The 27,933-nt window shown below is 51.9% G+C and overlaps 1 protein-coding gene across 1 annotated transcript; it reads left to right on the top strand.

The window, feature by feature from the left end:
- The first annotated feature begins 55 nt into the window (after positions 1 to 55).
- On the top strand, positions 56 to 27,707 carry PLBD2 (phospholipase B domain containing 2). Its single transcript, XM_010368773.2, has 12 exons — positions 56 to 377; positions 8,707 to 8,800; positions 12,542 to 12,700; positions 14,331 to 14,431; positions 14,641 to 14,855; positions 20,321 to 20,418; positions 22,748 to 22,908; positions 23,494 to 23,589; positions 23,856 to 23,927; positions 25,236 to 25,388; positions 26,041 to 26,203; positions 26,771 to 27,707. Exons 1-12 carry the CDS (start codon positions 88 to 90, stop codon positions 26,936 to 26,938), a joined length of 1,770 nt encoding a protein of 589 aa, XP_010367075.2. The 5' UTR covers positions 56 to 87; the 3' UTR covers positions 26,939 to 27,707.
- Positions 27,708 to 27,933: the final 226 nt, after the last annotated feature.

Raw genomic sequence — 27,933 nt, 5'->3', positions numbered from 1 at the left:
CCGCCCTCGGCCCCGCCCGCCCTCGGCCCCGCCCACGGCGGGGCGCAGTCACGTGACCCAGGCTGCGGCGCGCAGCGTTGAGCAGTCATGGTGGGCCAGATGTGCTGCTCCTCCGGCAGCCCCCTGGCCCGGGCGCTGACGCGGGCGCTGGCGCTGGCCCTGGTGCTGGCCCTGCTGGTAGGGCTGTTCCTGAGCGGCCTGGCGGGGGCGATCCCGGCGCCGGGGGGCCGCTGGGCGCACGATGGGCCCGTCACCCCAGCCTCCCGCAACCGCTCGGTGCTCCTGGACGCCGCAACGGGCCAGCTGCTTCTGGTGGACGGCCGCCACCCTGATGCCGTGGCCTGGGCCAACCTCACCAACGCCATCCGCGAGACCGGGTAAGGGTTGGCCTGTCCTCACGCGGGGCCATCGGGGGAGGGGGTGCGTGGTGCCAGACCTCTCCTGTTACCAGGACCGGCCTTTTGCCAGGTGGGAGCGCCTGTTTCTCTGGGGGTCAGCTACTCCCGAGGCTGCAGCACCGCCCTGTGGACCAGGTCCCCTATTTGGGAGGGGGCCACTGCGGCATCCCTCACCTCATGGGTCCTATCCTTGCCTTCATCCAGTGGCGACAGTACTTCTGTCCCCAAGAGGCCAGTTCCCCACCACCGAGGTCGCAGTGCCTGCATCTGGACCAGGTCCATGGCTGGTGGGTAACTTCTATCCCCACGGGGACCAGCTCTCTTCCCCAGACTTTGCCCCCTCACCCCATGGAGGCCAGCGCCTGTCCCCAGGCGTGAGGGATGATGAGAACTCAGCAGGAGGCTAACTCTCACCTGCTTGGCTGTGGCTTGCTCGTGGGTGCCAGCCCTCTGCCTCCCTTCCAGTGCCAGGGCAGCAGGACTGAACCTGGGTTCCAGGCCAGTCCAAAAGCAGAGGGTCCCTAAAGTCACATAGACCCATTTAGTACCTTGCTAGGGCTCTGCTCCTCCCTTGTCTTCTGTGTCCTGGTCCAAGGGGAAGTCCTTGGCTGGATGCTGTGTTTGGCAGCCATGCTCTCCATCTTTATTGCTGGGATGCAGGCAATTCTGATGTGTGAGTCTCACCTAACTCCTCCGCCTGTCTGGGCTCCCGTTTCCCCATCTGTGGCCCAGATTTTGAGGATGCGCTCTAGTTGGGTGATCATGTGCTGCAAGTTCTGTACAAGGGCTTGTGCCCATTCATTTATTTATTATCCTGATGGTTGGCCTTAGGGACACAACTGAGCAAGGTGGGGGTCCCTACTCAGTGGGAAAGACAGACAGCAGCAGAAGGGAAATCAGAGTCAGTGGGAGTGGGAAGGATCAGCTTCAAAGCCTTGTCAGCAGGGCCCAGGTGCTGGATCCAGGCTGTGCTGGGGGATCTTAGGGAACCCAGCGTGCATCCGTCATATCCTAGTGCCCAGATGATGCTAGGGAACCCTAGCACTAGGATATGCGCAGGATGTGGTCTGTGCTCAGACCACTGTGCCCCCTGCAGCAGAAAGGGCCTCCTCTCACTGCAGCCCCTATGCATTTTGCTGGCATGCATTGACCTCTGCAGGTGTTGGGGAGACACAGGATGCCGAGGACACCCCCATTCTGGTGGTACTTGGGGGGTACATCAAACAGATGTGAGATTTGAGGGAGATATTAGCTGCAGGCACAAGGGCGCTGGGTGGGGGTCAATCTGGGAAGGCTCCCAGAGAGATGAGGCCACAGAGTGAGCTGGCATCTGTGGAGGGAACTGAAGCTTTATGGCTGGCCTCGGGGGCCACCGGGACTCTGGGATCTGGTGACCCATTATTTGCTGACTCACTCATGTTTTTGGCCCTGCATAGCAGAATCAAGAGGGCATGACAGAACTGTGCAGGAGAGGAGGGGCAGGAGCGAGGCCCAGCATGGGCAGGGGGCTTTGGCCTCTGGAGGCCCCTGCTGGGCTGTGTTGCTCTTGACTATGGTAAACATGGAAGTGGAGAGAAGGCTTCCTTGATTGTGCTGGATGGAAAGTTCTTCCAGGCTCAGCCCCTCTGCTGTGTGACCTTGGGCAAATCCCTTCACTTCTCTGAGCCTGTTCCTTCATCTAAAGGTAGGGCCAAAAGGCTCATGGAAATTCACTGGGGTCACAGAAAGCACTGTTTGTTTATTTTTATTTGTATTTTATTTTTTGAGACATAGTTTCACTGTGTTGCCCAGCTGGAGTGCAGGGACACAGTCTTGGCTCACTGCAACCTCCGCCCCCTGGGTTCAAGCGATTCTTGTGTCTCAGCCTCCCGAGTAGCTGGAATTACAGATGTGTGCCACCACGCCCGGCTAATTTTTGTATTAGTAGAGATGGGGTTTCACCATGTTGGCCAGGCTGATCTTGAACTCCTGACCTCAGGTGATGTGCCCATCTCGGCCTTTCTGGCTTGTTTTCGGCACCCTCTCTCGTCCGCTCCTCTTATGCTCACATGCCCCTTTCCCTTTGAGTTTGCCAGCACTTGAGGCTCTGATGTGGGGAAAACCATACAGCGAGCCCCTTTTTATAGGCAGGAAACTGAAGTCCTCGGAGACAGCTGCTTGAGGACTCAGGGTCAGATGAAAGAAAGTCATAGGGGGTGTCCTGGCTCCTGATGAGCAGAATCTCTGATCTGTGGGGAACTCTGTGTCTTATTTTGGAGGGTGGGGGCAAGGATTTGATGCCTCTGTTCACTCAGAATTGGGAGGCCTCTTCCTTCCTGGTGAAATCCCCAGATTTTGCCACTGGGGATCCTGGGATTATCAGGATAAATTCTCCCTACTCCATAATCCTTTGTCTTTTTAGTTTTTAAAAAAGGTTTGTTGTTGTTGTTGTTGTTTTTCTTTTTTTTTTGAGACAGGGTCTCACTCTGTTGTCCAGGCTGGAGTGCGGTAGTGTGATCACGGCTCACTGCAGCCTTGAACTCCCGGGCTTAAGAAATCCTCCCACCTCGGCCTCCCAAGTAGCTCAGACTATAGATACGCACCCCCATGCCTGGCTAATTAAAAAAATTTTCTTTTTTAGTAACAGGGGTCTTGTCATGTTGCCCAGGCTGGTCTTGAACTCCTGGGCTCAAGTGATCCTCTCACCTTAGCATCCCCAAATGCTGGAATTACAGATGTGAGCCACTGTGCTCGGTACCTTCTTTCAGTTGTGCCATATCTGACTTTGGGCCAACACCCCCACACAGCCTGGAAACATTTAGGATTTATTTGGTGCTTGGAGATCAGAGATGTCATTAGGAGCAGAACCTGCCTCAGTCTAGCTCTGGCTTTGGTCCTGGGGAAGCTGTATCCTCCAACCTTACTTTGTCTTCCTTCCCTGATCTGATCCCATTGACCAGCACCTTATCGATGAGGTTGCTTAAAGTAAATCACCATCCCATTGAGAGAGGCAGTGAATCAAAATAAGGGGGAATTAACAGATTAGTAAACGGGGAAGCATCCCAAATCCACCAACCAGCAGGCAAAACCAGTCCAGTAAAATGGATAAATAAGGCCCAGCTGTTTCTTTTTTTTTTTTTTTTTTTTTTTTGAGACGAAGTCTCGCTCTGTCGCCCAGGCTGGAGTGCAGTGGCCACATCTCAGCTCACTGCAAGCTCCGCCTCCCAGGTTTACGCCATTCTCCTGCCTCAGCCTCCCGAGTAGCTGGGACTACAGGCGCCTGCCACCTCGCCCGGCTAGTTTTTTGTATTTTTTAGTAGAGACAGGGTTTCACCGTGTTAGCCAGGATGGTCTCGATCTCCTGACCTTGTGATCCGCCCGTCTCGGCCTCCCAAAGTGCTGGGATTACAGGCTTGAGCCACCGCGCCCGGCAGGCCCAGCTGTTTCTTCGAACAATCACAAGAGATGAATCTATACCATCGAGAATGAGAAAGGAGGCCGGGCACTGTGGCTCATGCCTGTAATCCCAACGTTTTGGGAGACCGAGACAGGAGGATGGCGAGAGGCCAGGATTTTGAGACCAGCTTGGGCAACATGGTGAAATCCTGTCTCTGCAAAAAATTTAAAAAGTAGCTGGGTGTGGTGGCGCATGCCTGTGGTCCCAGCTACTCGTTTGATCCTGGGAAGTTGAGGCTGCAGCCAGCTGTGATTGTGCTACTGCACTCCAGCCTGGGCAACAGAGTGAGACCCTGTCTCAAAAAAAAAAAAAAAAAAAAAAAAAGAAAACTTAGGCTGAGATAGGAGTGATAGACACAGATACGGGGGGCATCCCACATAATGGGGAGCGTCCAAGGCCATACTACACTGCGGAAGTGGGGTGCTGATATTTGTGAGATATTTGTGGCATCCTGCTCATATCAGTGGTCCGACTTTTTCAAATGTGGCTTCTTTCAAGAGGCACCTTGATTAGACTCTTGAGTCATCTTCGAGACATTAGCTGCCCTGGCATGAAATCGCAGCCCATAGATTTTCCAGGAAAAAAAAAAAAAATTGAGGAAACAGATCTACGGCTGCCAACTTTTTGTCAAGCAAGTGCATTAAAAACAAAGAGCAATATTTGTCAACCCCTGTCAGTGTTTATCTCATAAAAGACTGGCAATTTTAGAGCAAACAAGCAGAAAGGATATAGTCTCTGAATAAGGAGTAGTCTTCATTTGATTTATTTTTTTTGAGATAGGCTGCTCTGTTACCCAGGCTGGGGTGCAGTGGCATGATCTTGGCTCACTGCAACCTCCGCCTCCCAGGTTCAAGTGATCTTCCTGCCTCGGCCTCCCTGGTAGCTGGGATTACAGGTGTGCGCCACTATACCCGGCTATTTTTTTTTCTTTTGGTAATTTTAATAGAGACGGGGTTTCACCGTGTTGGCCAGGCTGGTCTTGAACTCCTAATCTCAAGTGATCTGCCCACCTCAGCCTCCCAAAGTGCTGGGATTACAGGTGTGAGCTACTGTGCCTGGCTGAAGAGTAGTCTTTAATAAGTACATCTAGTTATAGATGCACTCTAAAGTGTTCTGACCAGGCACAGTGGCTTGTACCTGTAATGCCAGCACTTTGGGAGGCCGAGGCAGGAGGATTGCTTGAGCCCAGAGTTTGAGACCAGCCTGGGCAACCTGGTGAGACCCTGTCTCTGCAAAAAATATAAAAAATTAGCTGGGCATGGTGGTGCCTGCCTGTAGTTCCAGCCTCTCAGAAGCTGAGGTGGGAGGATTGCTTGAGTCCAGGTGAGGCTATAGTAAGCTATGATCACGCCACTGCACTCCAGCCTAGGTGGCAGAGTGAGACCCTATCTCAAACAAAACAAAACAAAAGAAAACAAATTTCTAGCAGTTTAGAAAGAGGGGATGGGATATGGGAAGTAAAAACCTCTCCCTACCGTTCTTCCTAGATAAACATTTTTAGCTTCTTTTTTCTTTTTTTTTTTGAGGTGGAGTCTCGCTCTGTTGCCCAGGCTGGAGTCAGTGGTGCGATCTCGAGTCACTGCAAGCTCCGCCTCCTGGGTTCACGCCATTCTTCTGCCTCAGCCTCCCGCGTAGCTGGGACTACAGATGCCGGCCGCCGCACCTGGCTAATTTTTTGTATTTTTAGTAGAGACGGGGTTTCACCGTGTTAGCCAGGATGGTCTCCATCTCCTGACCTTGTGATCCACCCGCCTCGGCCTCCCAAAGTGCTGGGATTACAGGCATGAGCCACCGCGCCTGGCCTTTTAGCTCGTTCTTCCAGAAATTTCTGTGCATAAAGAGGCCTAAACCTTCTTCCATATATATAAATGTAGAGGCATATGTGGTGTGTGATGCATTTACATATGGGCTTAGCCGTGGCTACCATTTGGACTTCTCTACTTTTGTTTGAACTTCATCTCTGACCTCTTTGCTCATCAGCACATCAGTCTGCCACGGCGTGTGTGATTATTGTATCAGGCCCCTAACGGTGGGCGTTTCCGGAAGGCCCATCTTTTCTGGCTTTGGAGAAAAGTCCTGCTGTGAAGAAGGGCCCTTATGCCCATCTCTGCAGGGCTGTATGAGCATCCGGCCAGGGAATGGGTTCCTAACCGCTCGCTGCCCGTCTCCGGGGCCTCAGTGCCGAGGCCTTGGCTGAGCCTACCCTTGCTAGAAGGTGTGCCCTGGAGGAGGCCACTGGCCACTCAGTTACTACTGGAGCTCGTGACTGCAGTTTTTTTGGTTTTATGCAGTTTGTCCAAGGTCTCCTTTGATCCACTGCCAGCTTTTATCATGAGGGATCTGCATATTGTGCCCTGTTATAATCTTCCTCCCATCATCACATTCATCGGGTCTCCTCAAACTCCTACCCTCTCAGATTTTTTTTTTTTTTAAATGAGATAGCATCTTGCTCTGCTGCTTGGACTGGAGTACAGTGGTACGATCATAGCTCACTGCAGCCTCGACCTCCTGGGCTTATGCAATCCTCCCACCTTAGCCCCAGCCTCCTGTGACTATAGGCGAGCACCACCACACCTGGTTAATTTATTTTGTATTTTTTGTAGAGAGGGGGGTCTCACTTTGTTGCCCAGGCTGGTCTCATACTTCTGGCCTCAAGTGATCCTCCCACGTCGGCCTCCCAAAGCACTAGGATTACAGGCATGAGCCACTGCGCCATCACCTCTCAGATTCTTGATGAGACAAATACTTAGTGAGTGCATAATGTGTGTTCTCTCCTGGCATATGCCACAGCAGTCCTCTGAAGGGGGAGTCACTCTGCCCGTTTTACAGATGAGAAAACCGAGGCCCCGAGAGGTAAAGCAGTTTGCCCAAAGGTACACAACCAAGAAGGGATCTACCCAGGGATTCAGACCAAGTTGGAGGGACCCCAAACCCAAACTCTTTGTCTTCCATTGTCCTTGAAATTTAAAATCTTAGTTTTTTTCTGTCCTTATCTGTGATATGTGAAGCATTAGCCCAAAGTTCATGGCTGTCACCTGCATTTGATAAGAACTATACCTCCTTGCCCCCAACACTCCCCCACAAACCTGAGTTGAGTTAGAGGCGCAGAGCATGCACTCAAGAATGTTAGTCTCAGCTCTGCTGCTTACCTGCTGTGTGACCTTGGGCAAATCACTTCATCTCACTGTGTTATGTGGGAGCCTCGGTTCCCTACATCTGTAAAATGGGGAGAATAAAACCCATGTCGTAGGGTTGTTGGAATAATTTTTTTTTTTTAGACAGAGTCTTACTCTGTCACCCCGGCTGGAGTATAGTGGCACAATCTTAGCTTACTGTAACCTCCCAGGTTCAAGCGATTCATGCCTCAGCCACCAGAGTAGCTGGGACTACAGGCACGCACCACCACACCCAGCCTGGGAGGCTGGAGGCTGCAGTGAGCCAAGATCATGCCACTGTACTCCAGCCTGGGTGACAGAGCAAGATGCTGTCTCAAAAAAAAAAAAAACAAAAAAAACAACACCGTGGCGCAGTGGCCTTAAGCTACTGTAAAGTAGCTTAACAAAGTGGCTATAATCCCAGCACTTTGGGAGGCTGACGTGGGCGGATCTCTTGCGGCCAGGAGTTCAAGACCAGCCTGGCCAACATGGTGAAACCCTGTCTCTACTAAAAATACACAAATTAGCTGGGTGTGGTAACTCACACCTGAAATCCCAGCTACTCCGGAGACTGAGGCAGGAGAATCAATAGAATCAAGGAGGCAGAGGTTGCAGTGAACTGAGATCATGCCAGTGTCCTCCAGCCTGGGGAACAGCCAGACTCTGTCTCAGGAAAAAAAAAAAAAAAAATGTAGTCTCAGACCCTATCGCAGAACTGATCAGAATCTGCCTTCTAACCAGGCCTTCGGGTGACCTGCATATGCAGCAGAGGTTGAGAAGCGCTCCTTAGAGGAGTGGGAGCCAGCCTGCCTGGAAGTGAATCCTGCCCCTGCCAACTCTGTGACCTTTCAGGTGTATCCGCTAGTATTGGGCAGCAGTGCTGTGTGATAAACCAGCCCCAACCCAAGGGCTTAAACCCAACAACATTAATCCTCATGGATTCGTGGGGCTGCTGGGGCAGCTCTACTTCACGCTGCAGCTCTACAGACCGGGTGTGCTTGTGTGGCTCTCATATCCCTGGGACCAGTGGGCTGGCTGGGGCTTGTTCTTCCCATGGTGATGGCAGAGGCACAAAGGGGCAAGTAAGGCTTCCCGAAGGCTAATCTTATAACCAGCACGCTGTCACTTCCATCCACATCCCATTGGCCAAAGCAGGTCATGTGACACAACCAAGCCCAAATGAAGGAGCAGGGAAGGATACTTGGCCATTGGTGGAGGACTGTAGTCTCGTGGCAAAGGGCATGGACATAGGGGTGGTGGTGGCATGTGACATAAGTCTGTGTTAATTTCCTCTTCTGCAAGAGGGACAAGATGGGGACGATAACTCTGCCCACCTTATAGGATTATAGGATTATCACAGGGACTCAATGAGTTAATAGACATGAAAGTGACTAGAACATGGCTTGACACAGAGCTAACATCTCATCCTCAGTGGATGATAGCTGGTGTTATTGTGGGTGAGGGAAAGTAGATGGGTCCTGCATTTTTGGGGGAGGCTGTTGGTCAATATCTACAAAAATCAAAAATACATGTGCCCTTTGAGTCAGTAGTTCCTCTTGGAGGGATTTAATCCTGCAAGCTCACAAAGATGGACAGGCGGACATTCACGTGAGCGTCTACTGACCACTGTGTCATTTTCATAGTGTAAGCCTGGAGATGCCGTGTGTCTAGCTGGGGGCCTCTGCCACTGACGGATTGTCCCCTCCTTCCCCTCCAGGTGGGCCTTTCTGGAGCTGGGCACGAGTGGTGGATACAATGACAGCTTGCAGGCCTACGCAGCCGGCGTGGTGGAGGCTGCTGTGTCGGAGGAGGTAAGGGCCAAGGTGGGGACATGGGGCTCCCACCCTCCCCCACCCGCACCAGCGTGTTCCCCAGCATGCTTTTGAGATGTGTGCAGAGTAGGCCCCCCAGCTCCTGCCATAGCCCTCCATCTATTTGGGGAAAAAAAGTGGACACGTATTCTTTAGAAAATTACATTAGGGGGCCGGCCACTGCGCCTGGCTCTCACCCACTTCTGATATTGTCTGACTTCTTATAAAGCTCAATAACAAGTAAAGCAAAATAATACGTTATTCAGGGACTCATCGCATGCAGTAAAAGTAGCTTAACAAAAGTAAGGGAGTGGAAACAACTGGAATGCCCAGCTGCCGGTGAATGGATACATGGAATGTGATCTATCATACAATGCAACATTATTCGGCTGTAAAAGGGAATGAAGGACTGACACATACCAGAACATGAAAGAACCTTGAAAACATGCTAAACGAAAAAAGCCAGCCACAAAAGGGCACATACTGTGTGATTCTATTTATATAAAATGTTCAGAATAAGCAAATCTACAGAGACAGAAAGCCGACTAGTGGGTGCCAGGGACTTGTGGGGAGTGACTGCTGATGGATATGGGGTTTCTTTCTGGGATGATGAAGAGGTTCTGGAGTTAGAGAGTGGTGATGGTTGCACAACTTTATGAATACATTACAAACCATGAATTGTACTTTTTTTTTGTTGTTGTTTGAGACAGAGTCTTCCTCTGTCACCCAGGCTGGAATGCAGTGGTATGATCTCGGCTCACTGCAACCTCTGCTTCCCAGGTTCAAGTGATTTTCCTGCCTCAGCCTCCCGAGTAGCTGGGATTACAGATGCGTACCACCACGCCCACCTAATTTTTGCATTTTTAGTAGAGGTAGGCTTTCGCCCTGTTGGCCAGGCTGGTCTCAAACTCCTGACCTTAGGTGATCTGCCCACCTCGGCCTCCCAAAGTTCTGGGATTACAGGCATGAGACACTGTGCCCAGCCAAATTGTACATTTTTTTTTTTTTTCAGATGGAGTCTCGCTCTGTCGCCCAGGCTGGAGTGCAGTGGCCGGATCTCAGCTCACTGCAAGCTCCACCTCCCGGGTTTACGCCATTCTACCTCAGCCTCCCAAGTAGCTGGGACTACAGGCGCCCGCCAACTCGCCCAGCTAGTTTTTTTGCATTTTTTAGTAGAGACAGGGTTTCACTGTGTTAGCCAGGATGGTCTCGATCTCCTGACCTTGTGATCCGCCCGTCTCGGCCTCCCAAAGTGCTGGGATTACAGGCTTGAGCCACTGCACCCGGCCTCAAATTGTGCATTTTTAAATGGTGAATTTTATGGTATGCTGACTATATCTCAATATAAATGAATGAATGAAAGGGTATGATAGCTACCACATTTAGGGTGGTGGGTGCCTCTAGGGGTAGAGGAGGCAGGGGCTTAGGGGATGCTCAATGGTATCAGTAACATTCTAGGTTTTAGTTTGGATGTTCATTTTATTATCATGCTTCATAACTTAGAATATGTTATATATTTTTTCTGTGTATCAGATAGTACCTAGTGTAATTTTCTTTTTCTTTTCTTTTTTTTTTTTTTTGAGACATAGTCTCGCTTTGTCGCCTAGGCTGGAGTACAGTGGCGCAATCTCAGCTCACTGCAATCTCTGCCTCCCTGGGTTCAAATGATTCTCATGCCTCAGCCTCTGGAGTAGCTGGAATTACAGGCATGCACTACCATGCCTGGCTAGTTTTTACATTTCCCGTAGAGATGGGGTTTTGCCATGTTGGCCAGGCTGGTCTCAAACTCCTGACCTCAAGTGATTTGCCTGCCTCGGCTTCCCAGAGTGTTGGGATTACAGGTACCGAGCCTCCTGGCCTAGGCTAGCCAGACATGCTAACCAGCACTGATGATGACTTTACAGAGACAGCCTGTCGTGTGTACCTCACAGTAAACACCTGACATTTTCCAGGGAATGCATAAATTACTGACTTTTCCATTGATGGCCTAACCAGCAGCCCAAAGGCAGAGCACCTGCCTGTAATCCCAGGACGTTGGGAGACTGAGGAGGGAGGATTGCTTGAGCCCAGGAGTTGGAGGCTGCAGTGAGCTAGGATTGTACCACTGTACTCCAGCCTTGTGACAGAATGAGACCTTGTCTCAAAAAAACAAAACAAAACCACCCAAAAAACAAAACAAGAAATAGGCAAAGCTGTGGAGTGACAGCCGTCTCCCATGCTGCAGATGGAGGCATGCATTGGGTCACCCAAGTTAGAAAATAATTTGACATCAACTTGTGGAGTTGAACCTGCATGTGCCCTAGGACCCAGCAGCCCTGCTACTTGGGTGTATACCCTAGAGGTGACCCACGGATGTGCATGAGGTGCTCAAAGCAGCCCCAAAGTGGGAGTCCTTAAAACACCACAGGCAGGTGAATGGCTAACCGGGTGGAGGTGCACAGTGCAGCATGACAGAGCAGTGGAAATGAATGAATCTGAGATGCCTGGAGGTGAAGGGGAAAGAGCACGTCACGGAGGACAGCGTCCAGTGGGACACCGTTTTATAAAACTCACGCTGCTCCTTCTGACACCCAGTCACAGCTGTGGGTGGCCCTCTGGGTCCTTAGTGTCTGAGGAAGTGGTCAGATGCTGGGCCAGGGCTGTTTTGTGTGCTCAGTGGTGAATGAGACATGGTTCAGTCTCTCAAGGGGCTCACAGCCTCCTGGGGACACTGAGGCAAGGGCACAAGTGGCTCTCATGTCAGGAATCCCAGGCCCATGTGCCAGGCACTTTGCCCACAATGTCTCACTGAGCCTTCACCCTAAACCTCTGAGGGAAGCATGTGTACCTCCCTGGATGGATGGGCAGGCTTGGGCCCAGAGAGGTGAAACTACTTTCCCAAGGTCAGCCAGCCTGTCTGCAGAGGAGGCACCATTCAACCTCAGCTCTGTCTAACCCATGTCTCGCTCCTAACTGGTGTGCCCTGCTGCCTCCCCCGCCAGCCTGTGGGCTTCTTGTGGGTGGTAATATGTCTTGTCCCCAGCTATGTCCCCTGATCCCAGCCCAGAACATGGTATAGAACAGGCAGTGGGGAAATGCTGTGGAAGTCATGCAGGCCTGCATGGAGGAGGTGGTGTCTTAGTGGGCCTTGAAGGATGAACAGGATTTGGATGTGTTTCAGTGAGATGGTGATGGAGCAGCGGTCATGAAGCCATCAATCCTGAGACAGTGAATGCTGCCACTCACTCACGGGGATGACCAGGCTATGTGGTCTTTTGTCCCCCAGCAGGCGAGCCTGGACTCATGCAGGTGGCATCTTGGTGGGAAGTGCAGAGGGCCACATGAGGTCTGGGTGAAACTGGCACGGCATTCTCTTGCCCAGTGGAGTCCGCAGGGGTATTGCTGTTTTGTTCCCTGCTGTGTCCTCAGTGCTTAGAATGGAACATAATAGGTACTCAGATAAAACATTCATGGATTGACTAACTGAACGTGCATATAGATTGGGGTCCCCAGTAGCAGAGGTAGTGCCATCAGTTATAGGCTTTCCAGGCTAAAGGCTCTCAGGGCAACTTCCAGGGGTCTGGGGTCCCTAGTGGGGGCAGAGCAGGGCAGGGAGAGGAGCCTCCAGGGACAGGACAGCGTGAACAAGGGCTCAGGTGGCCACACCAGCAGCCTGCACTCTGGGGCAGCCTGGGTGGGGGCTCTCAGGGAAGAGAGCACCCCAGCTGCCCACCCCCACCTTGCCCACCCCCTACCCCGCAGCTCATCTACATGCACTGGATGAACACGGTGGTGAATTACTGCGGCCCCTTTGAGTACGAAGTTGGCTACTGTGAGAGGCTGAAGAGCTTCCTGGAGACCAACCTGGAGTGGATGCAGGAAGAGATGGAGTCAAATCCAGACTCAGCTTACTGGCACCAGGTGAGCCCAGCTGCCACGCTCGGTGGGAGGGACCTTCCAGCTGGCCAGCCATCCTGTCCCCTGCTGTCCTGGCCAGCCCTGTGGCATGTCCAGCTGCCCAACCGCCCCTGTGTCCATCATCATCTCCATCCCTCCTAGCCGACCTGCCACTCATCCATCTGCCCAGTCTCCACCTGTCCACTTGTTGGAACTCCATCCATCCATCCTAGCCTACCTACTGTCAAAGAATGACCAAAAACAAATAGTCAATTGTTAGCACGGTGTTTTACTTGCATACACATGGCGTTTTACTTGTATACTTGCTTGGTAGATTGATTACATTGGATGCAGGTAAAGACGGTATGAGAAAGAGGGGAAGGGGAAAACCAGAAAATCCCCGAAAGTCTGGACACGGTAAACTTTGTTTTTCTTTCCTTGAGCGAGCTGCTGATCAGCTGGCAGCTAACGGAGAGGCCGAGGCAGGCGCTCTGCCTTTGGGCCACTGGCCAGGCCTTCATTGGAACAGTCAGTTATTTATGGATTCCCTGGAAAATGTCAGGTGTTTACTGTGAGGTACACACGACAGGCTGTCTCTGTAAAGTGGCCATCAATGCCTGTTAGCATGTCTGCCTAGCCTAGGCCAGGTTTGCACCATTTTCCTCTGTAGAACTTCTCACAGTGCGCCCACCCACCTACTCACACCGTAAGACAGGCTTTTCTACCACCAACCCATCTACTTGTCCTTTCTGCACATCCACCACCCATGCATCCATCCATCCATCCATCCATCCATCCATCCATCCATCCATCCATCCATCCATCCATCCATCCATCCATGCATCCACCCATACATGCATCCACCCATCCACCCACTCACCCATCTACCTATCCATCTGTTCACTCACTCATCCATCCATTCATTTACCCATCCATCCATCCATCCATCCACCCACCCATCCACCTACTCATCTACATATCTATCCATTCACTCACTCATCCATCCATCCATCCATCCATTTACCCACCCATTCATCTATCCATTCACCCATCTGTCCATCCATCATCCATCTATCCACCCACTCATCCACCTCCCGCCTGTCAACCCACCCACCTACCCATCCGTCCGTCCACCCACCCATCCATCCAACAACCCACCCATCCATCTTGCAGATGCTTACTAAGTGCCCAGTGTGCCTGGCCAAGGCCCCATGAGGGACACACTGATAATACTTCATGGTTATAGGGTGTTGAGGCAAAAGAATGATGATAGGGAGAAGTCAGATGCATGAGATAGGTGCCCGAGGCAGCAATACAGTCAGTACTGAACTCAGAACAGGAGCAGTTGGCCAGAGGCCAGGCTAGGCTTGGAGGCATCCCAGAAGAGATGGCTTTTAAACTAGGCTCTTAAGTGGGGCTGATTTGGGGTTAACACAGGGCAGAGACATAGAGTTAATTCCTTGAAAGCAGGAGAGTGCTCATCATGGAGGGGTGGGTGGTAGTTTGGGGGAGTCAAGGCTGGCTGGAGTCTGGAGGGTACCCCTGGGCCTCCTGCTCTGTCTGAACCCCCAGGCCAGAGCCCCTCCCATTGAAGGAGAAGGTGTGAGCCTGGAGGAGAGGCCTCACCCTCCCTCTGCCCCTGCCCCTCCCCTAGGTGCGGCTGACCCTCCTGCAGCTGAAAGGCCTGGAGGACAGCTACGAAGGCCGTGTGAGCTTCCCAGCTGGGAAGTTCACCATCAAACCCTTGGGGTTCCTGTAAGTGCCACCCCCAGAGTGGACAGGGTGGGAAGAAGGGCCACACAGTCATAGTCGGACAGACCTGGGTTCCAGCATCAACCCTGCCACTGCCTGGCTCTGTGGCCTTGGAGCAGTCAGCTTACCTCCTAGAGCCTCAGCTTTCTCCTCTACAAAATGGGTACAAAACAGCAGGCATGGTAACCCTCTGGTGCCCTGGCCCTCCTCAGCCTGCTACAGCTGTCTGGGGACCTGGAAGACCTGGAGCTGGCTCTGAACAAGACCAAGATCAAATCTTCTCTGGGCTCCGGCTCCTGCTCCGCCCTCATCAAGCTGCTCCCTGGCCAGAGTGACCTCCTGGTTGCCCACAATACCTGGAACAACTACCAGCACATGCTGCGTGTCATCAAGAAGTACTGGCTCCAGTTCCGGGAAGGCCCCCGGGGTAGGTGGGTGTGGGTGTGTCTGGGGGATGAACGAGTAGGTGGGCACGCACGTGGGGAGTGGTCCTAGGAGTTGTGGGCCTTGGAAACCCTCCCAACACACAGAGTCACTGTAGGGACATTCCAAGAGTTCATCTTGTTTTTGTTGTTTTTCTTTTTGAGTCAAGTGTCTTGCTCTGGTGCCCAGGCTGGAGTGCAGTGGCAGTCGTGGCTTACTGCAGCCTTGACTTCCCAGGCTCAGGTTATCCTCCTGCCTCAGCCTCCCAAGTATCTGGAACTACAAGTGTGTAGCACCACACTCAGCTAATTTTTTAATTTTTTTATTTTTAAGAGATGGAGTCTCACTATGTTGCCCAGGCTTGTCTCAAACGCCTGGGCTCAAGTAATCCTCTTGACTTGGCCTCCCAAAGTACTGGGATTACTTATGTGAGCCACTGCACCCAACCAGTTCATCTTGTTTTACATGTTTATTGCCTTTTTTATTTTACCTATTGCTGCTTACCAAGTTACCCCAACATTTTAAACAACAGCTTCAATAACCACTATGTATTTTTTTGCTCCTGCCTCTGTGGGTCAGCTGGGTGGTTTTGGTTTTCTGGGCTGGGCCAGGCTGATCTTGGCTAGGCTCGCTGATGCATCTGCAGTCTGCTGGCAGGTCAGCTGGGGTGGGCTGGCTGGCTTGGGATGGCCTCTTCTCCTGCCTAGGGTTGATTGTCAGCCAGGGTGATGGGGACAGCTGGGCTGTGTGGTCTTTCATCAGCAGCAGGTGAGCACAGGCCTGTTCGTGTGGCATCGGGGCAGGATGTGGTAAAGGCCTCTTGAGGCCTTGGTGAAACTGACACAGCATTCTTTTCTTTTCATTTTGAGACAGAATCTTGCTCTGGTGCCCAGGCTGGAGTGCGGTGGCGTGATCTCAGCTAACTGCAACCTCTGCCTCCAGGGTTCAGGCAATTCTTCTGCCTTAGCCTCTTGAGTAGCTGGGACTACAGGCGTGCATCACCATGCCCAGCTAATTTTTGTATTTTTAGTAGAAACAGGGGTTTCCCATATTGGCCAGGCTGGTCTTGAACTCCTGACCTCAAGTGATCTGCCCACTTTGGCCTCCCAAAGTGCTTGGATTACAGATGTGAACCACCACACCTGGCTTGACACAGCATTTTTTTTTTTTTTTTTGAGACAGAGTCTTGCTCTGTTGCCTAGGCTGGAGTGCAGTGGCACAATCTCAGCTCACTGTGGCCTCTGCCTCCCAGGTTTAAGTGATTCTCTGCTTCAGCCTCCCAAGTAGCTGGGATTATAGAAACGTGCCACTGTATCTGGCTAATTTTTGTATTTTTAGTAGAGATGGGGTTTTGCCATGTTGGCCAGGCTGGTCTTGAACTCCTGACCTCAGGTGATACAGCCACCTCGGCCTCCTAAAGTACTGGGATTAAAGATGTGAGCCACCGTGCCTGGCTGACACAGCATTCTTTACCCAAATCAAGTCAGGTGGCCAGCCCAGACTCCAGAGATGGGAGAAAAGGCTCCACCATTTGCTGTGAGGAACTGCAGAGTCACATTGCACATGGCTTGGATGCAGGCATGGGAAGAATTAGAGCTGTTTTTGCAAACAACCAATTGCAAGGAGTGCATGAATACATTCTTCCTGTTAAATGTGAAAACTGGCTGGGCACAGTGGCCCATCCCTATAATCCCAGCGCCTTGGGAGTTTGAAGCAGGAGGATTGCTTGAGCCCAGGAGGTCGAGGCTTCAGTGAACAGTGATCACGCCACGACACCCCAGCCTGGGTGACAGTGCAAGACCTTGTCTCTAATAAAGAAAAAAACAGTTTACAGTCAAGGTCAAAGTCCTCTATAGTGCCATATCCTTCATCCTAGGCCCCAGCCTCAACCCCAGGTATACCACTGCCAAATGTTTGCAGTATCTCCTTCTTGGCCAAATGTAAAAACTTGATGGGACCAGGAGGTGGGGAAGTGTCCAGCCTTATTCATTGCTGATGGGAGTATGCATTGGCACAGCTACATTTAAGAGGAATCCAGCTGGCATCTAATAAAATTCAAAATCTGTCACTCCAGTGATCCAGCAATTCTCCGACTCCAGTCTGTCCCTAGAGAGACATTTCAGCTTCTGCATGGGGGGTGTGTATAAGCAAGTCCTGCTGTCACAGTGGTTTGGTAACAACCTAATGTCCATTCATTGAAATTTAAGTAAACTCTAAATTGACATTTATACAGGAAATCGTGTACACTGTAAGTGTACAACTTGAATTTCTTGCATATGGAACACCTGTATATAGCATTCATCTGGAGAAACAGAACATTCCCTGCCCCTAGAAGCTTCTCTCGTATCCCTTTCCAGACACACCCCCACTCCAGCGTCATCTCTATCCTGATTTCTGGTTTTTTTTTTTTTTTTTGAAACAGTCTTGCTCTGTCACCCAGACTAGAGGGCAGTAGTGCAGTCTCGGCTCACTGCAACCTCCACCTCCTGGGTTCAAGCGATTCTTCTGCTTCAGCCTCCTGAGTAGCTGGGATTACAGGCACACACCACCACACCCAGCTAATTTTTGTATTTTTAGTAGAAATGGGGTTTCGCCATGTTGGCCAGGCTGGTCTTGAACAGCCAACGTCAAGGGATCCAACTGCCTATCCTGATTTCTCACAGTGTAGGTTAGGTTTGCCTGATTTTGAATGTCATGTGAATGGAATTGTGTAGTGTGTGCTCATTTGTTCTGCATGTCTGTGAGATTCATCTGTATTACTGTGTAGCTATAGGTCTATCATTCTCATTGCTATTTATCCATTAAAATTTTAATAGCTTTTAAAAACTGTATAAGTCATACAGGTATGTTATAGAACATTGGAGAATCCACCAAAACACTCTCACAATGAAAATCACTCGAACATTCCACAACCCAAAAGAGAAAATTTCTGTGAACATTTGGTTATGTTTTCTCCTAGACTTTAAAAAATGTACCTTGCCTGGCACAATGGCTCATGCCTGTAAACCCAGCACTTTGGGAGGCCGAGGCAGGTGGATCACTTGAGGCCAGGAGTTCAAGACCAGCCTGGCCAACATGGCAAAACCCCGTCTCTACTAAAAATACAAAAATTAGCTCGGTGTGGTGGTGCACACCTGTAATCCCAGCTACTAGGGAGGCTGAGGCCCCAGAATTGCTTGAACTGTGAAGGCAGAGGTTGCAGTGAGCCAAGATGGTGCCACTGTACTCCATCCTGGGCAACAAAGTGGGCCTCCATTTCAAAAAAACAAAAAATTTTGCAAGGGTGGGCTTCATGCATGGAATGGGGTGCTATACCCATCATTGTAGTATTATACAGAAGAGTTTCACTGCTCTAAAATGTTTGCTGAGTTTTTTAAAAAGCGTAGTTCAGATTATACCATGTGAATTATTTGCGACTTCCTTCTTTTGACCACTAGGCTGCCTTGGAGAGTTGCTGGTACTGCCTTTTGGTCCACTACACATTTTGATTTTCAAATTATTTATTAATTTTGAGATAGGGTCTCGCTGTGCTGCCCAGGATGGTCACAAACTTCTAGCCTCAGGTGATACTCCTGCCTCAGTCTCCCAAAGCACTGGGATTTCAGATGTGAGCCACTGTGCTGGGTCCCACTGTGCTTTTTTTCTTTTCTTTTCTTTGTTTTAATTTATTGAGACAGAGTCTCACTCTGTTGCCCAGGCTGGAGTGCAGTGATACAATCTTGGCTCACTTCAACCTCCACCTCCCGGGTTCAAGCTATTCTCCCACCTCAGCCTCCTGAGTAGCTGGGACTACAGGCACGCACCCCCCTGTCTGGCTAATTTTAGATATAGGGTTTCACCATATTGGTGAGGCTGGTCTCAAACTCCTGGCCTCCTGACCTTGGCCTTCCAGAGTGCTGGGATTACAGGCGTGAGCCACCGTGCCCGGCCTAGTGGTCCCTTTCTTTTAAAGTGCAAAGACTTAATATAGAATAGATAATTCAGGCTGGATGTGGTGGCTCATGCCTATAATTGCAGCACTTTGGGAGGCCGAGGCTGGTGGGTCACTTGAGGTCAGAGTTTGAGACCAGCCTGCCCAACATTGTAAAACCCTGTCTCTACTAAAAATACAAAAATTAGCTGGACGTGATGGTGGATGCCTGTAATTGCAGCTACTCAGGAGGCTGAGGCAAGAGAATCACTTGAACCCAGGAGGCAGAGGTTGCAGTGAGCCAAGATCCCCCCACTGCACTCTAGCCTGGGCAACAGAGCAAGATTCTGTCTCCAAAAAAAAAAAAAAAAAAAAAAAAAAAAAACATGAAAAACAAAAAACAAACCAAAAAAATTACACAAAGGATAATTCAGAGAGCTACACACAGAACTCTGGAGCACTGGAGGGAAGAAGCCTGGGTAAATCCCTCTTCAGCCATTTAACTGTTTAGCCTCTGCTAAGTTACTTAGCCTTTCTGAGTCTCAGATTTCCTTATCTGCAAAGTGGAGATGATAATTCCCTACCCCCGTATGCAGGGCGGTTGTAAGGAGTCAATTTATAAGATCACAGGGGTAATAAGCTCCCAGCATAAGTGTGAGGTCACAGGAGGCCTGCCGGAGACAGTGCGTAAAACCAGACTAGTACTTGTCAAGGGATAGGCTTCAGGTAGAAGGAATTCTAGGGCAGGAGTGAGGGTACCTGCAGGGGGTGGGCCTGTAATCCCAGCTACTCGGGAGGTTGAGGCAGGAAAAGCACTTACAACTGGGAAGTGGAGGTTGCAGTGAGCTGAGATCACCCCACTGCACTCCAGCCTGGGCAATGAGAGCGAAACTGTCTCAAAAAAAAAAAAAAGGGTCCAGTGAACAAAATATCTGTTTATGTATCTATCTGACTATATATTTAACACACACACACATATGCGCACACATGCACGCGCACACGTGGGCGCACATACACACACACACACACACAGAGTTGTCCCTTGGTTTTGGGGAGGGGGTTGGCTCCAGGAGCCCCTGTGGAAGCTCAGGTCTCTTCTATAACACGGCCGACTGTTTACATATAACCTATGCGTATCCTCCATATCCTATAATCATCTCTAGATTACTTATAATACCTAATACAATGTAAATGCTATGTTAATAGTTGTTATACTGTATTTTTAAAATTTATATTCTTTTTTAGTGTTGTTTCTTTTTAATCATGTTTTTTCCCTAGTATTTTTGGTCCTCAGTCCATTGAATCCAAGGCTGTGGTACCCAAGGACATGGAGGGCCAGCTGTGGAAGTTTTGCTGCTGGCTTTTATTTTTACTTGCACACATAGACACTTTTCTATGCCCGATGACCTCATTTGCTAAATGTCAAAAAGGACACAGTGGGGGCTTCCTCAGAGGCCTGCCTGTGCCCCACCTGGAGACTTGAGTCTTGTTAGGTAGGGTACAGGGGCCTCCACCTGGGCCTGTCTGACCAGCGTCCCTGGCTCGCTCTTCCCGCACAGGGGACTCCCCGCTGGTTCCCGGCAACAAGCTGGTCTTCTCCTCCTACCCCGGCACCATCTTCTCCTGTGACGACTTCTACATCCTGGGCAACGGGCTGGTGAGTCCCCTTCTCTCGTCTCCTCTGTTCCTGGGGTGTTTGTCACACAGCGGCTCTGAGCCGGCAGGATTGATTCCTGCAGCAAGTGGGGACCAGGCTGCAGCCCAGTGCTGGGTGCCATGTAGGAGCTAGGGGTGCAGCGGAGGACCAGGTGGATGCTGCCCCACCTGCCATTCAGAGCCCAGACTCGCCCTTCCCCTGCTCTGGGGACTTGGACCACCACAAGGGCGTGTTTAAATGTAGACCCCCAGGCCCCGCACAGGGCCCCCAGAACCTGCAGATGGCCTGGGACTCTGCATGTAACCCTGGTTGTCAGGAAAGGCTGGACTTGGGGATGTTTGGGACTATCCCTGACCTCAGTGACCTCCCTTGTTTTTATGTATTCAGGATAACTGTGCCCCTGCATCCCCAACGCTTCTCTCTCCTCCTGCCTCCCTCTTGCTTTCCTCAGAGCCCCTCTGACCTGACCAGGTTTGCTGAATAGAGGCTGTTTACAGTGTGTTGTTTTCATCTTTTTTCCTGGCTGGGGTCCAGACTTGTTTAGAAATCTGTCCCTGGAACTCCTCGCTGAGAAAGTGAACCCTTTGATCTCCAGGGCAACGCTACAGAGGAGAAAAAACATCACTCTGAAAAACACCCTTAGCACAGAGAACGCCAGCTGCCTGCGGGGACGGGAGGGGCAGGGACTCTTCTTCTTGTCTGATCCCTTGCTTTTTTCTGAGTGTGGAATGAGGCAAGAGAGGGCCAGGCAGTGGGTGAGGTAACCCCCATGCTGTGGCCCAGGTGGGGAAGGGGGCTGAGGCAGCTGGGGAGGGACACATGAAATGGTTCCACCTGATTACCAGGAAAGGGTCCAGGCAGGAAACTTCACTTCCATCAGGGTCCCTAACCGTTTTTGTGCCATAAACCCCTTGGGCAGTCCAGGAAGCTGGTGACCCTCTTCTCAGAATAGTGTTTTAATTTTTATTATTTATTAATTTTTTTCATAGAGATAGGGTCTCGCTCTGTCACTCAGGCTGGAATGCAGTGGTGTGATCACAGCTCACTGCAACCTCCCACCTCCTGGGTTCAGGCGATCCTCCCACCTCAGCCTCCTGAGTAGCTGGGACTACAGACACATGCCACCATGCTCAGCTAATTTTTACATTTCTTGTAGAGATGAGGTCTCACTATATTTCCCAGGCCAGTCTCGAACTCCTGGGTTCAAGGGATCCTCCTGCCTCAGCTTCCCAAAGTGCTGGGATGATAGGTGTGAGCCACTGTGCCTGGCAGAGTAGTGTTTTTAGATGCATAAACCAAAATGTATAAGATTATGGAGGAAACTAATTATAGTGAAATATAGTTATCAAAACATAAGTAAACTTTTAGTATATATGTGTTGCTTTATTAACACACTGAATAATAAGATCCAGTAGCAGGTGTGATAAATACCGTAAGTTAGAAGAAGCAAGGTGCATGAATGATACTTTAAGGTATGTACAGCCTTGTTAATCTGATGGAAAAACATCTGTGATTTCTGATAGTGACAGTCCCAGTGACTGCTAATACCATTGTGGTGTGTCACGTTAACAGTGGAAGGAAATACTAAATTTCAGGATTTTTTTTTTTTCAGAGATAGGATCTCACACTGTCATGCAGGCCTGAGTGCAGTGGCATGACCACAGCTCTCTGCAGCGTCTATCTCCGCAGCCTCAAGCGATCCTCCCATTTCAACCTCCCAAGTAGCTGGGACTATGGGTGCCTGCCACCATGCCTGGCTAATTTTTTTATTTTTTGTAGAGACGGGTTTTGCCGTGTTGCCCAGGCTGGTCTCGACCTCCTGGGCTCAAGCAATCTGCCCCTCTTGGCCTCCCAAAGTGCTGGGATTACAGGCCTGAGCCACTGTGCCCAGCCCTTTTTTTCCTCTTTAAAGAGAAAATTAAAAATCACATTTATGGATATGGCTATCTTTGAGCTGTTTTCAGCTTTTTGTTGTTGTTGTTGGTGGTGGTGGTGGTGGTGGTGGTGTTTTTTTGTTGTTGTTTTTTGTGGGTTTTGTTTTTTGTTTTTTGTTTTAGATAGGCTCTCTGTTTCCCAGGCTGGAGTGCGGTGGCGCAATCTCAGCCCACTACAACCTCCGTCTCCCAGGTTCAAGCAATTTTCATGCCTCAGCCTCCCTAGTAACTAGGATGGCACTCCATGCCATTGCCATGGCACTCCAGCCTAGGCAAGAGTGAGACTCCATTTCAAAAAAAAAAAAAAAAACAACTATGAGCCATGACTGATGAAGTACTGCCACTTGGTGGCAGCATGCCTAGGCTATGCAACGGTCCCCTTGACCTTCCCACAGGTAACACTGGAGACCACCATTGGCAACAAGAACCCAGCCCTATGGAAGTATGTGCGGCCCAGGGGCTGTGTGCTGGAGTGGGTACGCAACATTGTGGCCAACCGCCTGGCCTCGGATGGGGCCACCTGGGCAGACATCTTCAAGAGGTTCAACAGCGGCACGTGAGTGGGCTTCTGGCCCCGTGGCTTCCCCTGCACCAAGAAATAGACCAACCTCCCCTTTAACACTCAGACCCCCAGGGACCAGATGTGGCACCCGGGCCACACACCCCATGCCCTCCTTTGTTTCATACATGGGGAGACTGAGGCTAGGGAAGGAAAGGATTTGCCCCTCCCCTGCAGGCTCCTCAGCCTAGGAAGCAGTGCCTTGGTGGCAGTACAGGAAGAGCACCTGGAACCTGAAGACTCTCAAGGGGACAGTGGGGAGGGCTGTTTGAGGAGGTGGACGTGGGTGGGTGGCAGGGCCTGTGAGCCAGAGACACTGGAACTGGGCAGTGCAGGTCTTACAACATCCAGCAGAGCAACTGACCTAGGGAGCCATAGAATATTCTGGAACAGTCAAGCAGCATGACGAGAGAGGAGTTTGTGGATACCTGGTCATGCTGCAGTGTCAGGGTGTCAGTTGAATGGCTGGACACCCCCAGGCCCACTTCCTGTGATTCCTAGCTGAGTGGGACACTGTGGGGCAGGGAAAGCTGGGGAGGTGGCCCCAGGCTCCGTTCAATCCTCCTTCCCCCTGCCCGGCAGGTATAACAACCAGTGGATGATTGTGGACTATAAGGCGTTCATCCCGGGTGGGCCCAGCCCCGGGAGCCGGGTGCTCACCATCCTGGAGCAGATCCCGTGCGTATCCTGGGAGGGAGGGGGTGGGGGCTCGGGGCAGAGGGGACTGCCAGGGTGAAGGCCCAGAGCCATGCTGGCACTGTGCAGTAAGGGAATGATCTCAGGAGGTTGTGGCTGCAAGAGAAGGTGTCCCTGGTGGGGGCTGAAGTTCAGGACTTAATCCTTCCCCCAGCCAATGGGGAGCAATCAGGGCTCCCCGAGCAGGGCAGTGCCCACAGGAGCCCCTCTTCTGATCACCTCCACCCCATCTCTCTTCTCGGTCTCAGCGGCATGGTGGTGGTGGCCGACAAAACCTCGGAACTCTACCAGAAGACCTACTGGGCCAGCTACAACATACCGTGCGTGCCTTCTCACCCCGCTCCCCGTCACCCTCCAGGGCATCCACCTTACTCCTTGCCCAGCTCCTTCCTAGGCAATATTTTTAAACCCACAGAACGAAGAATCCCAGCCTACCCCCTTTTCTGGCCAGGAGAGCCCAGACAGTTTGGCAGTGTAGTTGCGTGGCTTAGGTCAGCATCCATGTGACCTCTGGTTCTAACACCCAGAGCAGGGTGGTGTGGGATGGCCAGGCTCAGGGACTGACCCCTGCCAGGGTCTCTGACTGGATCTGCCTTACTGGGTTATACAGCCGTCACCTCCTGAGGCTTACTTACTTTACCTGCATTTTCTCATTTGACTCTTAAAACTGCCACATGTGGTCACTAGAGTTCCTGTTCTCATCTCACAGATGATGAAACTGAGGCCCTGAGAAAGTACCTCACTTTCCCAAGTTTCCCCTGTTGGCGAATGGTGAAGGCAGGATTTGTGTTTTGTTTTGAGACAGAGTCTCGCCCTGTCACCCAGGCTGGAGTGCAATGGCACAATCTCAGCTCACTGCAACCTCCGCCTTCTGGGCTCAAGCGATTCTCTTGCCTCAGCCTCCTGAGTAGCTGGGCTTACAGTCGCCAGCCACCATGCTTGGCTAATTTTTCTATTTTCAGTAGAGACAGGGTTTCACCATGTTGGCCAGGCTAGTCTCAAACTCCTGACTCAAGTTATCCGCCTGCCTCGGCCTCCCAAAGTGCTGGAATTACAGGTGTAAGCCACTGCACCCAGACTGAAGGCACGATTTGAAGCCCTGTCTTTTGGGCCCCCGAACCCAAGCTTGGCCACTCCACCAAGCCACCCCCCAGCACAAATGGAAGACATTATTCTTATCTCAAATGGCATAGTTTTTTTTGTTTTGTTTTGTTTTGTTTTGTTTTGTTTGAGACAGTCTCGCTCTGTCGCCCAGGCTGGAGTACAATGGCGCAATCTCGGCTCACTGCAACCTCTGCCTTCCTGGTTCAAGTGAGTCACCTACCTCAGCCTCCTGAGTAGCTGGGATTACAGGCACATACCACCGTGCCTGGCTAATTTTTGTATTTTTAGTGGAGATGGGGTTTCACCATGTTGACCAGGCTAGTCTCGAACTCCTGACCTCAGGTTATCTGCCCCCCTTGGACTCCCAAAGTGTTGGGATTACAGGCATGAGCCAATACGCTGGGTCCGAATGTCATAGTTGTAAGTGATAATGTCCTGGTGTGACTGCCCCTCCCCTCCCTGGCCACAACCTTGGCTAAGTGAGGCCAGTGGGGGTCATGGGTGACCATCCTTGTCCCCGGCAGGTCCTTCGAGACTGTGTTCAATGCCAGTGGGCTGCAGGCCCTAGTGGCCCAGTATGGGGACTGGTTTTCTTATGACGGGAGCCCCCGGGCCCAGATCTTCCGGCGGAACCAGTCACTGGTACAAGACATGGACTCCATGGTCAGGCTGATGAGGTAGGTGCTGGTTGGGTGGTGGGTTGGGGAGAGGGAGGCCACAGGAACACAGAACTTCCTGTGTGCTCTTTGTACCAACTCATTCAAACTTTGCCGCCAGCCCCAGTGGGCCAGGAGGGGGTGGTCAGATGTTGGACACCAGTGCAGCAGCTCGGTGGCCGTGCTCCACTTGGGTCCTGTCACAGTCCCCATAGCTAAGGGAGGATACTAGACATCTCTTGAGTGACCTGTACTGCTGGGCACTATGCTTGGTACCAGAAACAACAGGTAGAAAACCTGTGCCCCACTGTCCTGTCTCTTGGGTGGTGCAGAAATCCATCAAGTTCTTGCACTGGTGTCAATGTGTAAAGATGGCTGTGTTCCAAGAGAGGCTATCCAGGGACAAGCGGGTGCCTCACCTGGCTGGGGTGGTGGCATGGAGTTCTTCCCTGAGGATGGGTGCCTGAGCAGAGAGCTGAATAATGGAGGCAGAGTGACTTAGGTGAAGGGTCCGGGCCTTAGGCAGAGGAACTGTCGGGGGCAGTGTGCAGTGGGAGGGGCTCATCAGGCTGAAGGCTGGCAGCTGTTAACTGGGCTGCCCGTGAGGATTTGGGCCCCTGTCTTAGCCTCTCCTTCCTGGGATGACTGATGTTCCCTCCTTTTCCCCATCCAGGTACAATGACTTCCTCCATGACCCTCTGTCACTGTGCAAAGCCTGCGACCCACAGCCCAATGGGGAGAACGCTATCTCTGCCCGTTCCGACCTCAACCCGGCCAATGGCTCCTACCCTTTCCAGGCCCTGCGCCAGCGCTCCCATGGGGGCATCGACGTGAAGGTGCTGCCTCCTCCCTAGGCCTGGAGGCTGGGGACCTGAGGGCTGTGGGTGGGGGGAGTCACCATCACCAGTTTGGGGGAGGAGACAGGTTGGGGCAAAGCTGATGGCGGGGCAGGAATCACAGTCGGAATTGGGCTGTGGTTGGGGTCACAGTAAAGGTGACAGTATGGGTTGGGCATGGTGGCTCACACCTGTAATCCCAGCACTTTGGGAGGCCCAGGTGGGCAGATCACTTGAGGTCAGGAGTTTGAGATCAGCCTGGCCCATATGGTGAAAACCCATCTCTACTAATAATACAAAAATTAGCCGGGCATGGTGGCGGGCATCTGTAATGCCAGCTACTCAGGAGACTGAGGCATGATAATTGCTTGAACCCGGGAGGCAGAGGTTGCAGTGAGCTGAGATCATGTCACTGCACTCCAGGCTGGGTGACAGAGCAGAGACTCAAAAAAAAAAGTGTGACAGTAACGAATTGGGCTGTGGGGTCAAGGTCAGGGTAGGAGGCTGGGCGCCTGGATTGGGGCAAGCCAGGGCGCCTAATCAGCTGCGGCTCTGCCCTGTCCCCAGGTGACCAGCATGTCGCTGGCCAGGATCCTGGGCCTGCTGGCTGCCAGCGGTCCCACGTGGGACCAGGTGCCCCCGTTCCAGTGGAGTACTTCGCCCTTCAGTGGCCTGCTGCACATGGGCCAGCCAGACCTCTGGAAGTTTGCGCCTGTCAAGGTTTCGTGGGACTGAGGCTCTGTCCCTGCTCTGCTGCTTTCACCCCTGCTGACCCTCGGCAGGGCCACCCCGTCTCAAGGCCACCGGACCTCCAACCCCAGCCCCTTCTGGGGGCTTTGTTCTCTGATCTGGGGTCTGAATCATCTCCTCCTAGGGTGGGGCACGAACCTGATGGGGCTCAGAACTGACTCCCTCTCTTCCCTGAGGTGGGTGGATACCGCGGAGTCTCCTCTGCCCACCCTGCATCTCCCACTCTCTGTTTCTCTGTTTCCTGCTGCTGCTCTCTCGATCTCATTCCCACCTCTGGGACCCCTTCCTCGTGCTTCTCCTTCCTGGGGGCTTGGGAAGGTCCTGGGGTCAGACTCTGGGGCTCCCATGGGGGTGGGAGGAGCCTTTTCCAGCACCTCCTCCCAGCTGCATTCCCACGGGTGGCCCTGGAGCTGGTGAGTTTTGTCTGGGCATTGTCTCCGGCTGGCGTTGCTCCTCCCAGCTCTGGCCCCTCTGCTCCCTCAGGAAGCAGTCCCTTCGACTCCCTTTCTGGACAGCTTCCTTGAGGACAGAAACTTGAAAACAAACACAAACCAAAGTTTCTGGCCATCTGTGGCTGGAGGGTTCTGAATGTCCTCTCTCCATGTCAGGCAGAGGGTCAGCCCCCATGCTTCTGCCTAAGGCCCCCACCCCACCCCACCCCAGGCCTGTCCCTCACCTCAGGGCCGTGCCCACAGCGCCCTGATGGAGGAACCAGGCTGCAGGCTGTGCCACCATTAAACAAGAGTGGCTCTGGCCCCGTGCTGTGCTTCTTGGGGTGGCAGGGAAGCCGGGGTCAGCGCCTTTTTTCCTCTCAGGTTTGGGTTCTGTGCCATCATCCCCCATGCAGCCTCCTGTACAGCCCTCTGTCTGTCCTTCTATCCATCTGCCAGCATACTCACCCGCCATCCATCTGCACAGCCTCCCACCCACCCATCCATCTTCCATCCGTCCATCCACCTACCTATCCATTTATCATCCAT

The sequence above is a fragment of the Rhinopithecus roxellana genome, chromosome 10 (genome assembly GCF_007565055.1).
Source record: "Rhinopithecus roxellana isolate Shanxi Qingling chromosome 10, ASM756505v1, whole genome shotgun sequence".
Taxonomy (NCBI): Eukaryota; Metazoa; Chordata; class Mammalia; order Primates; family Cercopithecidae; genus Rhinopithecus; species Rhinopithecus roxellana.
This window is presented reverse-complemented; position numbering and strand designations above follow the sequence as displayed.